The sequence below is a fragment of the Lissotriton vulgaris genome, chromosome 4_1 (assembly GCF_964263255.1).
Source record: "Lissotriton vulgaris chromosome 4_1, aLisVul1.2, whole genome shotgun sequence".
NCBI classification, from domain to species: domain Eukaryota; kingdom Metazoa; phylum Chordata; class Amphibia; order Caudata; family Salamandridae; genus Lissotriton; species Lissotriton vulgaris.
In genome coordinates, this window is record NC_141691.1 from 565,806,798 (window position 1) to 565,821,478 (window position 14,681).

The 14,681-nt window shown below is 41.8% G+C and overlaps 1 protein-coding gene across 1 annotated transcript in view; it reads left to right on the forward strand.

Annotated features, from left to right (window-relative positions):
• STAC (SH3 and cysteine rich domain) overlaps window positions 1-14,446 on the forward strand; it is a 937,744-nt gene extending 923,298 nt beyond the window's left edge. Inside the window, exon 11 of the mRNA XM_086964753.1 lies at window positions 9,971-14,446. Coding sequence (XP_086820879.1) covers window positions 9,971-10,069 — 99 coding nt within the window. The 3' untranslated portion in view covers window positions 10,070-14,446. The remainder of the gene's footprint in view (window positions 1-9,970) is intronic.
• The last annotated feature ends 235 nt before the right edge of the window (window positions 14,447-14,681 follow it).

A 14,681-nucleotide genomic window follows, 5' to 3' on the forward strand; every position in this document is an offset into this window, starting at 1 on the left:
GGCCATCAAGACCCGGAAACTTGTTTCTGGCCAAGGCCTGTATCACCTGTGTCACATCCGTAGATGTGATTACTGTATCAAGAGTGGTCCTGTTGGGTGGGGCGATGTGGGGCAATGGGAAGGCAGCAAGGAATTTGTCCACTATCGTGGGATCCGTCTGTTTGTGGGCTCTATATACCTCTGTGTAATAGATGAAGAAGGCTTGATTCATGTTGGTAGCCGGAGGTGAGCTTCCATAATACTCCAAATTACTGTCCTAAATATATAAATCCCTCCAGTGATGCACAGTGCTTTAGCTAAAGGGACTCTGTTTAGACTGTTTATACTCGACAAAACAAAGTAAACAAGCACTTACAATGCAATAGGTCTCATATTTTCAAAACTTTGACCTATTGGTATTATAAATGACAATGCCTTTTATTATTGCAGGTTTTTAAACCCATAAGTAAAAGGCATTGTCATTTACAGTGCCAATAGCTCAAAATCTCGCAATTATGAGACCAATTGCATTGGAAAGCTGAAATAGAGAACGTGGTGCCCCTAAAGGAGGCGCCACACTCAGCACTGGAGTTGAAAAAAAAAAAGCTGAACCAGAGAGCCCTGTGTCCCTGAAGTGGGCGCTGCGCTCAGCATTAAAGTTAAAAAAGATTTTTTTAATTTGAAACAGAGAGCACAGTGTCCCTGTGGCCCTGGGGTGGACACCGCACTCAGCATTGAAGTAAAAAAAAATTTGAAACAGAGTGGGTGGTGTCCCTGAAGTGATGTCCCTGAAGTGGGCTGCACCAGGCATTAAAGTTAAAAAAAAAATTTAAAAGCTGAAACAGAAAGCGCGGTATCCCTGAAGTGGGTGCCACACTCAGCTTTAAAGTAAAACTAAAACAGAAAGCACTGTGTCCGTTAAGTTTGTATTGTGCTGATTATTACAGAAGCAGAGATTTTCTTTTCAGTGTGATCCTTCACCCTCTGGATGTTGAGACAAGGAGCGGGTATCTATGCAATAAATCTCCATGAGTGAAAAATGTTGAAATATGGATGAAAAGAGAAAGCATCAGGGACTAAGTGTAGGAGGTAGGAAAATATACTCCTATGCTCCTATGCAGATGATATTCAGCTGCTTTTCTCCTATGAGAGTGCCACGCAAACTACTTTTGATCCTTTGAAGGATTGTCTGCGGGACATTTCAAAATGGATGGACCATAACTGCCTCCGGATGAATGCGGCGAAAACGGAGGTTCTCCTTTTCCATCAACCCTCCCCTCTTGATTCAACTCTCTGGTGGCCACAGGAACTCAGCCTTCCCCCTGTCCCTAAGGACTCTGTAAAAAATCTAGGGGTCAAGTGGGACTCTAATCGTTCTTTTAGCAACCAAATACAGACCGTTTCAGCCGCTTGTTTTTCCAAGATCAGGATGATTAGGAAATTCATCACCTATCTCCCTAGTGATACCAGGAAAACCATAGTCCAGGCATTGATTACATCTCACCTGGACTATGCGAACGGCCTGTATTTAGGGTTGCCCGCGGGCCTCCTACATCGGCTCCAGACAGTCCAGAATGCGGCTGTTCGGCTGGTCTGCGGGGTTTCCCTACGCACCCATATTTCGCCACATCGCAGAGCATTACATTGGCTTCCAATCCATCAAAGAGCTGCATTCAAAGCCATGACCTTAGCCCATCCAGCAACTAGGGGTAGGGGATCGGCCTACCTCTCTGTTAGTATCCGTCCTTATTGTAACTCTCGGAACCTCCGTTCCAACTCCCAACATCTGCTTTCCATACCAAGATTCAGGAAAGCTCGTTCTGGAGGTAAAACCTTCCAGGTCTGTGCCACAACTCTCTGGAACAAACTCCCGATCGCAATTAGGATGATCAAGGAAGAATTACCCTTTCGTAAGGCACTAAAAACTTTTCTCTTTTGTTAATTCCCCCAGGACTATCACTCTGCTTTCTCTCAGAAGCGCCGGGACACCCCGTTGGGGTAGCTGCGCGCTATATAAATTACACACAAACAATATGGAAGAGGTAAATAAGAAATGCATTAGAGACAGGTCCTGCCCAAAGGACAGCTTCCCATTTCATGTCCTTCCAGTGTGTGAGTGTATGTGCAGGACACCTTGGATGTGCCTGCTCCTCAGCCCTTCCTGGGATGTTTCATTATGCTGGGCTGACAGTGCAGAGTCTAGCAGGTTCCTGCCTCCCAAGCCCATGACGGAATGGCTTATTAGACCAAGCTAAATTTGCTGATTGAAGCTGGGTTCTTGCTTCGCGAAGCTCTGTTCTAGAAGGGTGGAGAAAACGCTCCACTGTGGGACAGAGATGCAGCTAGCAGGTGCTGCATCCCATCTGGTGCACCACCGGCAGGCAGAGTAGGCCTCCGACCAACCCCAGAGGCCTGGCAGAGGTGATGATTAAAAAAATAGTGCTCAACAACTTATAAAGCAGACTGTGCAACGAAACAAGTAAAAAGTCCAGTCGTTATGGGAGGCTACAAATGCAGACAAGGAAGTACCAAGGAGGGACTATTAAGCCTATTCACAAATGAAAATCAATGTTTTCGCCAGGACAGTATCAGGAGCCAATTGGAAACAGCGAAGAGAAATAGGCAGAACTTCTATGCTGTACCTCAATGCAGCATGCCTCGCAGAGCAGCGCATGCGCTGCCCAGGCTAGACCTAATAAAGGGAATGTTAAAGTTTTGTGTTAGGAGCTTAGAGACAGTCACTTGTAATCTAATGAGAACGTCCTGGCATTTTGAACAATGGGAAGTATCTGTACATTTAAAATGTTTTTAAGTATTACACGTCTATCAATGAAAGCAAACTTGTGTCTTTATAAACTCAATTTTTCCATCAGAAACTCTGCATGAGTTCCCCCATATTAATTTAAATGGCTTTAAGGGTCACGTTCATAAAGCTGTTCCCAAAATAGGATGGATGGGTGGATTTGCTGCTCGTTCTGATCTACTGTCGAAATAATCTGTGATTCTATAACTTTAGTGAAACATCTCCATATATTGCCACTCAGAGCAACTATTTTAATCTTTAGACCATCCATCAGACAGTAAAACTGTTTTAAGAACGTGATTCACTTACACATTAGAATTGCGTTTTCTATGTACAGGACCACTGGAATTATGTGACAGAAAAGGACCGAATTATGAAGCAGCGTTGACTAAATGTGACATACTCTGTCACATTTTTGGGTAGCAGTATTTTATTACTTTTTAATTTTTACATATGTGAACAAAGATTTCACCTCCTCAGTACCAGTTCAACCAGTTTAACCCAGAAATGCAGCAATAAGCAATTGAGAGATGACCCGTCAACCATGTGAAGGGCTTTTCATTGTGCGGGAACATGTTTTGCCATGTTTTTAGTAACTTTTGATCCGTTTAAGCTGAAAACAACATTTTTATGCTAACATCTGCAGATTATGCATCAGATGATGGATTATAAGATTACGTGACAATTGCGACTAATCCATGTTTATGAGGGAAAATGTAGCAGCCGCTGAATAGCATAATTCTAGTGGCCCTGAGTATATACCTATGTAGAAACAATGTGGACGAACCCACTCAATGAACCGTTAAGGTTCATTGTTATGTAATACAGTGCCAAGAAACCACTAGGTTGTGATAAAAGTCCCCTCACACACCAACCTGTTTGATGTCATGCTTCATCATTTGGGTCCCAGCCGGGTGGCCGAATGCCCCCTGGTTGTGCTACGAGTTGTGCTCTGTGTACAGCAGAGCTGGTGTGGTGGTGTAGGAAATGTGGTGTAGGAAATGTGAAGTGGTGTTTTGAAGGTTAAAAGTGTCTCTGGGAATCCTTGCCTTTTAAGTTTATTAGTAGCGGCCCATGATGCAGTTAAAAATATGTGGTGCAACTACTGGAGTTATTTTACTCATAGTTGTTAACAAAAAAGGTCTACATGTTTCAGCCCTTGGTAACAATGTGAATGGGCTTTCTTCAGGACCAGGACAAAAGTGCATGAGTGACAATAATGCCACGTGAAAGGTGAGCAACATACGCGCTAAGGTATGTTAACAGTGCTCAGTGGAGTTTGTATACTTACGAACCCACTGTAAAACACCTGTGGAATTAAAAAGACTAGACAAAACACAGAAATGCAACATAAAATGCAATCTTCTGCATACCAGTTAAGTATTCCTGATTCTTTGAGTGCCTACATGCAAGTCTTAGATTGGTAGGCACAATAAGTGAGTCTTGCCATGAGATGTACCCCTTGTGAGAAATATAGTGGCTATGTAGGTGCACATATAGCTCTCATTCGGTAGTGATTAGGGCGTTGCATGCTGGACATGACTGGCTACGGCATGCTGATATGATCTATGTAGTGCCACTGGCTGGAGGAGTATCTGTAGTGCCTTGATTACAGGAGGCTAATCAGCTAAAAAATAGCCATTAAGAGAAGATAAAAAAGAATTGCGCACAGCTAGGTAAAAAATAGTTACACTGAATGTTGTGTTTGGCAGGAAAATCAGGTTCCAGGAGGGGTACCGTTTATAGTCACACTCTGCGGATGACACGAGGGAAAAGGGGGGGGGGGCGGTGTACCATCAGAGCAACGTCCTGCATAGAGTATTGTTGTGGGAGCGGTCCGTTGGGTATGCCCGGTAGAGAAAGGGAACGAGAACCTTACTTCGTCAAGACGCGTCACCTGCTGCAACCTATGTGGCTCCCGTGATCCTGGCTGCTACTGTGCTGGAGGAAGCGCCCGATTTAAATAGACTAAATCTGTGGCATCTGTGTGTGTGAGCCCGTTGGCAACCGGAGCAAGAGTTCATGATTGACAAGGTGCATGCGTGGGTGTCATGTTGGTAGTGTATCTGTGATCCCTCAGGCGTGTGCTTGGTTGGATAGCCTCAAGCGTGGGTGCCATGTTGGTAGTATGTGGGCAACCTCTCAGGCGCATTGTGTTGCATTTGGGTGGGCTCAAAAGGGCACTGAAATATGCGCCCTATTAGAATGAGCATGGTGATTGAGCCCTACGCTTATGTAGAGCGCGCTAATCTCGGTGTGCACCTGCTGGTGGGAAGTGTAGATAGCGCATGCGTTGAGCGACATATTTGTAGAGAGATGGCACCATCTGAGGCGTCTTGGCTGTCGCGATTCAGCGCCATGTTAGAATGGTCATGATGAAAGCTAGTGTCAGTGCTTGGCAAAGCGTCTGTATGGGATTGGCCAGGAAAACAAACAAGACTGAGCGTTTATCTATACCTATGCCTACTGGTGGAATATGGGGATGCAACATAAAGTATATTTACTGGTGGTGACTACACGCGAAGCTGAGTACCTGTTACTATGTGTCTCCTCAGGTGTCATGTTAGGATGGAGAACGCGCAAAACTGAGCGTTAATCTCCATATGCAATGCACCTACTGGTGGTATGTGAAAATGTGAAAATACACCAATGTTGAGGTATGGATTGCTGGTGGTGACTATATATAGTGCTGATCCCTCGATGTTATGTGTATCCCCCCGGTGTCACATAAAGATATATGGATAGACAGTCATACTGATTTACCTAGGGGTTTCCATGGTATGTTATAGCTAAGGCCTGTCTGGTGGCTGGATAATCGATATATCCAGGATGTTTCCTTTTCTAGCAGGCTACGCTGAATGTTGGGGATCTTAGGTGCCAATATTTCAATAACCAACCATCGCATATCGTTAGTGGTGTGTCCTGCCTCAAGGAATAGGTTAGTTAGGTGTGTAGTGTTTTTCTTACACCGGATCATGCTGTGGTGTTTGCATATTCGGGTTTTTAACTTACGTCTCGTCATGCCAATATATGTGAGACCGCATGGGAAAATCAAGAGGTAAATTGCATTGGCAGCGTTACAATTAGTATGCTGTCTGATATGCCACGTTTTGCCGGGTTCTAGTTGTAAACTTTTTGTGGTTTCAGTGATGTGACAAACACTGCAATTCCCGCATGGGAAGTGGTCTAAAACGTTGGGGATACAGAAGCATTCTGGACTGTGTTGGGAATCAGCAAAGGTAAAGCAGGGCGGGTAGATACCAGGGTGTCTTTTATGGATCTGGCCCTCCTGTATGAAAGTAAGGGTTTCTCCCATTTGAGGTTGCCAGTGTGCAGTATCTTCCAATTTCTTTTGATGATGTGGGAAACCTTATTGACTACCGAGTTGTAGGTAACAACACACGTGAGGGGAATGGGAATGTCTATGGATAGTTTGGCTTCTAGTAGTCCTTCCCTGTTCTGGTTTCGTGTGCGTTTGGTGACCTTATTGGTCAGATATTTGGGGTAGCCTCAGACTTGCAATTTGGTATTCAAGGATTTCGCCTGTTCTTTGTTGCCTTGGATATCACTGCAATTCCTGTGTAATCTGAGGAATTGTCCAAACAGGAGATTCTCACATAATGTTTTGGGGTGAAAGCTGGCGTAATGTAATAGAGAGTTACGTGCTGTGGGTTTAAAGTGTGTTTTACTTTTGAGTCTTCCATCCACAGCTTCTATATCTAGGTCTTAGAAAATCGTTTGGTGCCTCTGACAGTTTTGTGTGAATTTGAGATTTCCGTCACATCCATTAAAACATGGGCAAAAGATTTGGAGGGATTAGTCGTCCCCTTCCCAGATAAGCAAGATGTCATCTATATATCGCTTATAGAATTTGATCTGGGGAGTACGTGGCGTGTTAATGTCAAAAGCTAGTCAACTCGCAACTGTCCCAATTTCTTGAGACAAACAATATCCTGCGCCAATCCCAAACTGGGTTTCGACCCGGCCATGGCACGGACACCGCCCTCCTCTCTGTCATCGAGGAGGCAAGGTGTATCCTAGACTCAGGGGGATCAGTGGCAGTGATCCCGCCTTTGATACGGTGGATCACCGTGTCCTATTACATCGCCTTGCCAAGGCAGGAATTGTGGGTACGGCGCAAGCGTGGATCGAATCCTTTCTCTCCTATCGATCCTTTCAGGTGTGGGACGGCAACTCCCGGTCAGAACCTCTTCCACTGAAGAATGGAGTTCCCCAGGGTTCGTCGCTCAGCCCCACCCTGTTTAATGTCTATATGGCCCCCCTGGAAGACGTAGTGGCCCCCTACGGTATAAAAATAATTAACTACGCTGACGACACCCAACTAGTCGTCTCCCTGTCCCACCTGGATAACCACCCTGACAGCCTGCTGCATTGTCTCCAGGACATCCATACCTGGATGTGTGACTCGGCCTTGAAGCTGAACGGTGCAAAGACCGAGATCATGCTCCTGGGCAACAAATGGACGTCCTTTCCACCAACATCTTGGCCTGACACCTTCGGCGAAATCCCCTCTCCTAAAAATGAGATCAAAACACTAGGAGTATGGTTGGAACCTGACCTAACCATGAAAACGCAGGCGGCCAAGACAGCAGGCACCTGCTTCGGTCTCCTGCGTTCCGTGCACAAGATCCTACCTCTTCTTCCCCTCCCATCCAGGAAATTGCTGGTCCAGGGTCTTGTCTTGGCCAGGCTCGATTACAGCAATGCCATCTATCTTGGGGCTCCTGAGTACACCCTGGCCAAACTCCAACGCACCCAGAATGCGGCGGCCAGGCTCATTATGAACCTCCCCCCTAGAGTTTCGGCAAAGCCTGCCCTCAAAGCCCTACACTGGCTCCCTGTTCGCCAGAGAGTAGAGTTCAAGGCCCTATGCACCACCCACAAGCTCATCAATGGAGCTGGCCCAGCCGCGCTCAAAAATATGGTTACTCCATACAAAGCCCCCAGACCCCTTCACTCTGACGGCGAACATCTTGCCATGGTGCCCAAATTCAGGAAGTCTCGCACCGGCGGTCGTCGCTTTTCGGTCAAAGCCTCCACAGCATGGAACTCACTCCCTCTCAGTCTACGTCTGGAACCCTCCCACACTGCGTTCCGCAGGAAACTTAAAACCCTCTTGTTCCCCAAATAATTCACTCCCTCTCCCCCTCCTCTGGATCTCTACAGGTTTATAGCGCGGGGATGCCTACGGGTCACCAGGCGCTTTAAAAATCGCAAAATAAATAAATAAATAAAATATGTAGGTCTTTTCAAAGTTATGGACATACAGTCCAGCCAAAGTCCAGCCACACTAGGGAAGTTCCATATTTTTGTAAATAGATCTTGCCTTCAAATTTGAAATAGTTTTCTTTGAGTGCCAGTGTGGCACAGTTCAATACAAATTTCTTAGGTGTTTAGTAGTTCCAGGTGGTGTTGTTCAATGCTTGTTCTAGTACTATAAGGGTGACATCTTGGGGCAAGCTTGTATAAAGATTTTCCACATCTAGGCTTACCAGGAATGAGGTCTCTGGGTTGTAATCCATTTTGTTGATGAGTCCCAGGAGATCTTTTTTGTCCTTTAGGTATGTGTTGGTGGAATGGACCAGTGAATGTAAGATGAAGTCACAGTAGCGTGAAAGGGGTTCTAGCAGGGACCCTATTCCAGATGCAATGGGGCGTCCGGGAGGGAGGTTCTTGTTTTTTTGTATTTTAGGGACTGTGAAAAAATAGGGGATTTTTCCTGGGGTGGTAGTGAGGAACTTGGCTTCTTGTTTCGTGATGTGGCCGTTGCTCTCAGCTACCTCCACCAGATTGTGAATCTTGGTTTTGAGTGTGTTACTGGGATCCCGGAGTGAGAGTTGGTAGTACTTTGTATCAGCCAGAAGCTGTTCTATCTGGTAGTCCTCCTTATTCTGGATGACTGTGCCTCTGCCTTTATCGGCTGGTTTAATGATTATAGTTTTGTTGGCTGTAAGGCTTTTCAGGGCATCTCTCTCCTTATTGCTGATGTTTTGGTAGGTGTGGTCTTCCTTTAGGGATTCAATCTCATTGAAGACCAGTTGCTCATACACTATAATTTCAGGAGGTATGGCACTGGGCGGTGGGATGAAGGAGGACTTGATCCTAAAGTGGGTGTCACCTTGTGCATTGGGTGCGGTTGGTCAAGGATCCTCTCAAAAAAAGCTTTGAGGTTAAGCTTCCAGAAGAATTCTGCAAGTTCGCAATGTAGCTGGAATTTGTTCAGTTTCGCTGTGGGTTCATATCCTAGTCCCTTATTTAAGACTGTGGTTTCGAATGAGTAAATACCATCATGAGTGTAAGTGATTGGATGCTCTTTTATGTCAGAAGCTCCTACAAATTAATATAAATATCTAATTTCAGAGACAATTATGCTCATTCTGAGTCTTGTGCAAAATTAAGGTGGAAGTTCCATGCTGCATCAGTTTCGTTTCCACTGGGTCTTCACGTAGGATTGTTAGATACATGCAAAAAGGGAGACATTACCTTCAGTAAAACACTACAGCACAGTTTTCTTTGCACTTGTTTTTTGGGATGAATACATTTCATCAATGTACCCATAATCTGTACAAATAATTAGAACATGGTAGTTACTGCACATTTTGTATGTCTGCTTACACCTCTGGAAGTGGGTTCTTGTTCCGGTATTACACATTTTGTATGTCTGCTTACACCTCTGGATGTGAGTTCTTGTTCCGGTATTACAAATTCTCAAAATCCTCAAAACCTGCTCATAAACTGTACAATGTGTATTGTTCTTTTACATTATTGGTGGTTGGTCGTCTCTCTAATCGTACACACAACCATACCAGATCAGAAGGCCCTAGCAGAATAGCATGAAAAGACAAGCTGTGAAAAGCTATACAGTCTGTAAGCATTGAAAATGGTTCCCAGGATCCAAGTTCGAATTTGTATTAGTTGCCTCTTTAGTGTACACATTAGGGTGTTTGATCGTTTCAAGAAACATAAAGATCACAAGAGATTTCTTGCATTTTATGTTTTGAGAAAATATGTACATTGGCTGTAAAAGTGCTCTGAATCACTCTAATTGTCTGATATTTCATTAATTGTTTATTTGAGACACAGAGTAACTATATTTGGCCTTACATAGATATTTCTTGTGCATTCCATGAATCCCTTCACCTGTTTCTCTGTTTACTTCTAAATTAGATATGCACATCTTCGGAAGAGGAACACAATGGCTTTATCAAAGTATGCAGCGGGAAGAAGAAAGGCCTTGTCCCCTTAGATGTCTTGGAAAATGTCTGATGTACACCTAAAACTTCTTGCAGTTGGAATCCTTGATGGCAGTCCTTCTCTGCCTCACGTCACACTGTGTTACTAAGATGAGCTGTCTTGTCGACTAGCGGAGACTGCAAAGAGGCAGCAAAAAGGAGACATTCGGACTGATAATCCTGCAAAAGGTTAATGTAAAGAGAATACCACAGAGGAACCTATTTAGGGAAACCAGTCTAGTTTAGCAGACAGATGAGCGTTTAGTGTTTGGGAGCCTGATGCTTACAAGTTCTTGTACAGCTTCTTGTGCTGTAGGTAGTAGGTGGAGCTTAACATGGTCCCAGACTGCTGTCTTTTGAGAAATATTCTGAGCTGCTCTATGCTCCAGAATGAAGTGTCATGAGATAATACATGGAGTTGTTCATTTTGTTGTATTGGATCCTGAGGCGTTTATCAAACTGTGGCTATGGTCTAAAGTCTAGATATCTGTCAACAATGTACTGTATTTAAAAAGTGGTTTGATTGTCCGACGTGGAAAGAAGTCAAACAAATACTGTGATCTTCTTCTCAATAGATTTAATTTTTGTGTTCTTTGATAACTGTAGAACATGTTTAGATTAGTTTCAATCTTTTAAAAAGGTTGAAAGATGTTGTTTGTCAGAACACTACCCAACTAAATTCCCTTCTGAGTCAAATCAATATAATGTGTTGGTTTTCTCCTTAACATTCTCTTACAAAGTGTTGGACAAATAATTTCCTGAACAACAGAATGTGTGACAAATGTCTGAAATGCTTACAGAAGTGTCTGCTGTTGCAACAGTTCAGACTATAACAAGACCACTATTCCCAAAACCAGTAGATTATGGGAAGGACACATTGGGGCCTACAATAATTCTGTGAATGAATTGTATTATAGGTCCAGAGTTGCAATCTAGATTGTTGCTGAGGCATCTTCCTCAGGCCATGCTGCTACAACGAAGGAAGACTTGTATTGGTTCAATCTAGATGGGTTTGACTCTGGATATGTTCTGATTAGGTGAAACCCAGAGACACTCGGAGAACAAAATTGTTCTGAAGGTAGGTGTCCTCTGATCCTTTCTCGTAATATCCTATGCTTTTTTAAATCATTGACATTATTTTTCTATTCAAGACCTTTGTTATTTTCTGACCAGATAGAATCTGTTCTGAACACTGTCTATTTTCGTCATCAATGTTATCTCTGTTAGTCAAAGAATAAATTACACTTGCACATGACCCAATTTAACCAGATTGCCAGTGAACACGCAACCTGGTTTGCTTTAAATTCTTCTGTGTAGTTTTAGGCACAGTGCTGCGACTAGTTTGTTTGAAAGCATTTAAGTGTGCAATCATGCACCATTAAGAGGCGTGGTATGCACTGTAAAGTACTACTGTGTTTTTAGCTATGAATGCAATAAGAAGGGTTGGGTTAACCAATGTCCCAATGGCTTAACATCTGAAGCCTATCTGCTGAACATTACAAAAAATGGTTTTGTTACAGTAAAGGTAAATTGATTTATCTAAACAGGTCCTTTAGAAAATGGTAATGTCCAAAGATATGTGATTAAGATTCCACACTGGCTGGTTCAATAAGTTTTGCATCAGGTATGCTTAACATGTATGTGTCTGTGTTCCAGCTCTGGGAATTTCGTGAATCCAAAATACCTACTCCATTGCTTTAGGACTTCACCAACAACCATAAATAAAGAAACAGACTTACAACTGACTTCTGATACCTGTTTGGCAAAATGGCAACAAAATAGCTGTGGTAGCTTGCATCTCTGAAACTGATGCCAATATTTATGCCATATATCCTTATAGCTGCTGTAATATTAACAAGAACTGATGTTCAACAAAAAAAGATTCTGTGAAGTCAAACAACAAATGAGGACCTCTGGTTCTTAGGTAGTGCCTTGAAATATATATACTGTGCCCTTTTCTGTGATACTGTGGATCCTTGAACATTCGACCCCCTGGCGTTGTGCAAAATTGTATGTCCATTCTCGAAATTGAAAATGTTTTCTCTAATGTCTACACATCTCAAATCATTTGGGATCATTATAATTTATTATCCTGATTTTTGTGATTCTCTGTAAATACTCCCTTCTCTGTGAAACATATGAATGCATAACTTATCATAAACTCTACTATACTGCTCTGTTGCCAATGGGGCATAGTACGAGCAATTACAATCGATATAAAATAATAACAAACATAAAATCAGTTAACAAAATATGGTATAATTTAAGTCATTGTACCCCAACTTAACGTTGATCTAAGCAGAGAAACGTGGTAATGCCGAACAAAGAAACTTAAAATAATGGAAAGTGAGAACAGTACGTGTTTAAAAGGTACATTTGAATTGTAAAAAGATGAGTGAGATCAAAATACTAACAAGAATAAAATCAGAAGCTACATATTTTGAAATTCAAGTAGGACCTATAGCATTTTAGACAATAGCATAGTGTAGAGACTGGACTTTTACACAACAGATTCCATTGTGCGCTCTCTGCATTATTTACTCATATTTTTCCAACTTATGTCTGTCTGTATCATTCCTTTCATGGTTCCAAGGAAGTAGTCACAGACGTTTGCAGTGCCGACCATGTAGAGCATACAGTGAATTGTCAGCCAATACCTCCTTTTTTTATGACAAAATATTTGACAGAGCACAAAACCATTGTGCTGCCATTCTGTACAGCCAATACTTCCTTTATTTATGACAAATTATTTGACAGAGCCCAAAACCATTGTGCTACCATTCTGTACGCCTCATTACTCAAGTAGTAAACAAGCAGTAGAATTGGTAGAGATTTTTAACAGTTCTTTTTCTCAACTCGTGTTACTTAATTTCTTAGTAAAAACATACTTGTACAAAAGCAGTTCAAATATCACCTTCTTGTAATAAATAACTGGCAGTGGTAAGTTTAGAGCTTTAAATGTATATATCAAGGCTCAAAGAAACTTAACTTTGTGCCTTTGCTTATTCGGAAGACAGTATGTGTGAACATTTGCTTCTACTCTGGATGTACCTTATAATGCAGACTAACTCTACAGTGGGTGACTTCAACACATAAACATCTGATGTTAATGAAAATGCGAACAGCATGTAATTTAGTCCCATTGGATAGATAAAACATTGTGTAATATGCATATACTACTTGGGGAGAATGTATCGTTCATGACAATATGCCACACCGTACATATACACTTACCCATATGAAGGTAAAAAACTTTAAATTAAAGGTTGTGGCCTTTAGCTTTTCAGTGTTAAACTTTCTTGCTTTCTAACCTTATTCACACTTTTTTTCTTAAAGTGGCATGTGAATGCAAATGATTACAAATTTAGATATATTATCAAACATTAATGCAGCCTAAAAGGATCTTCAAAATGTTATTTACATCTAAATTTTTGTTTTACTTGCAAGTTTTATGGTGTGAGGAAGTGGCATACATAATACATTTTGTAGGCTATAAATCAGTTGCCATACTTTGGATTGCATCTTCACAGCCACTTTTGTCAATGATTTTTTTCACTTTTAATTATTAAAATAAAACTGTAATTCTGTGTGAAAAAATCATTTAATTGGTATCACGTCACAAACATAAGAAGTGGTATGGGTGTGTGGTTAGTACCTAGGATTCAAACCCTCACTCTGACATATCTCACACAAACTGTTACAAAAATGTAACATTGTAATTTCAATCTTCTGTAACTTCGTATTTGTAAATAAACAGTATTAGCAAAACCAGTCATAAGCAATGTATGCATACATATCAATATCTCCCCAGATCTGAACGTTCTAGATAAACAAAGGTTCTCGATCCCATTGTCATGCATTACAAAAAACAGATCATGCAGATACGTCTCCTATCGTAGCCCCTTACAAAAATGTTGAGGGGCACTCCTGAGCTCAATGAAACTTTATCTGATGACGCCTCTATGGAATCACTGTCTGAGATGCATCTGTCTAATCTACTGGCTTCCACATGAACATTTTCTCGATTTTATTTATCTCTGCTTGGTGTTCTTTGATGGAGTATATTCAGTGTACATTGCACTACGCTTTATTTAACTGCCCATAGAAATCAATGCATAGCGATCAATAATGAAAATTGTACAGAACTTTGATAATATCTTTGAAAAAAAACAATACTAAAAATGCAGAATGTGTTTTTGTGTTATTTTACGTTCACTGGAAAAGTAAAACATTGAAGATTGTCCTAGTGTTTTCTCAATGAAGCTAGCGTTTTGTGAGACCCTGTTTGTTAAATGTGGAACAAGGAAGTCATTATTCGTGTACTTGCGATATAGGTGTTACGTTTACATGAACACACCATACTGTGATTTCTATTAACTTCAGTCTGGGTATTGAGTTGCAAGTTTCTGGATGTAAGGTTGTGATATTTATAGGACAATGCAATTAACTGCAAATTACAATGGCCTTTTTTGCTGTCAGTTTTATTTATTTCATAATTAGCAATAAAACAATGAAACTGATTTACTGTGAAGTAGTCAGATTGTAATTTTATTTTTTGTTTTTTTTACACTCACTGACATGATGTTTTTTGCAGTAATATGATATATGGTCTTTGTGGAAACGTTTCCATGGAAATCCACACATAA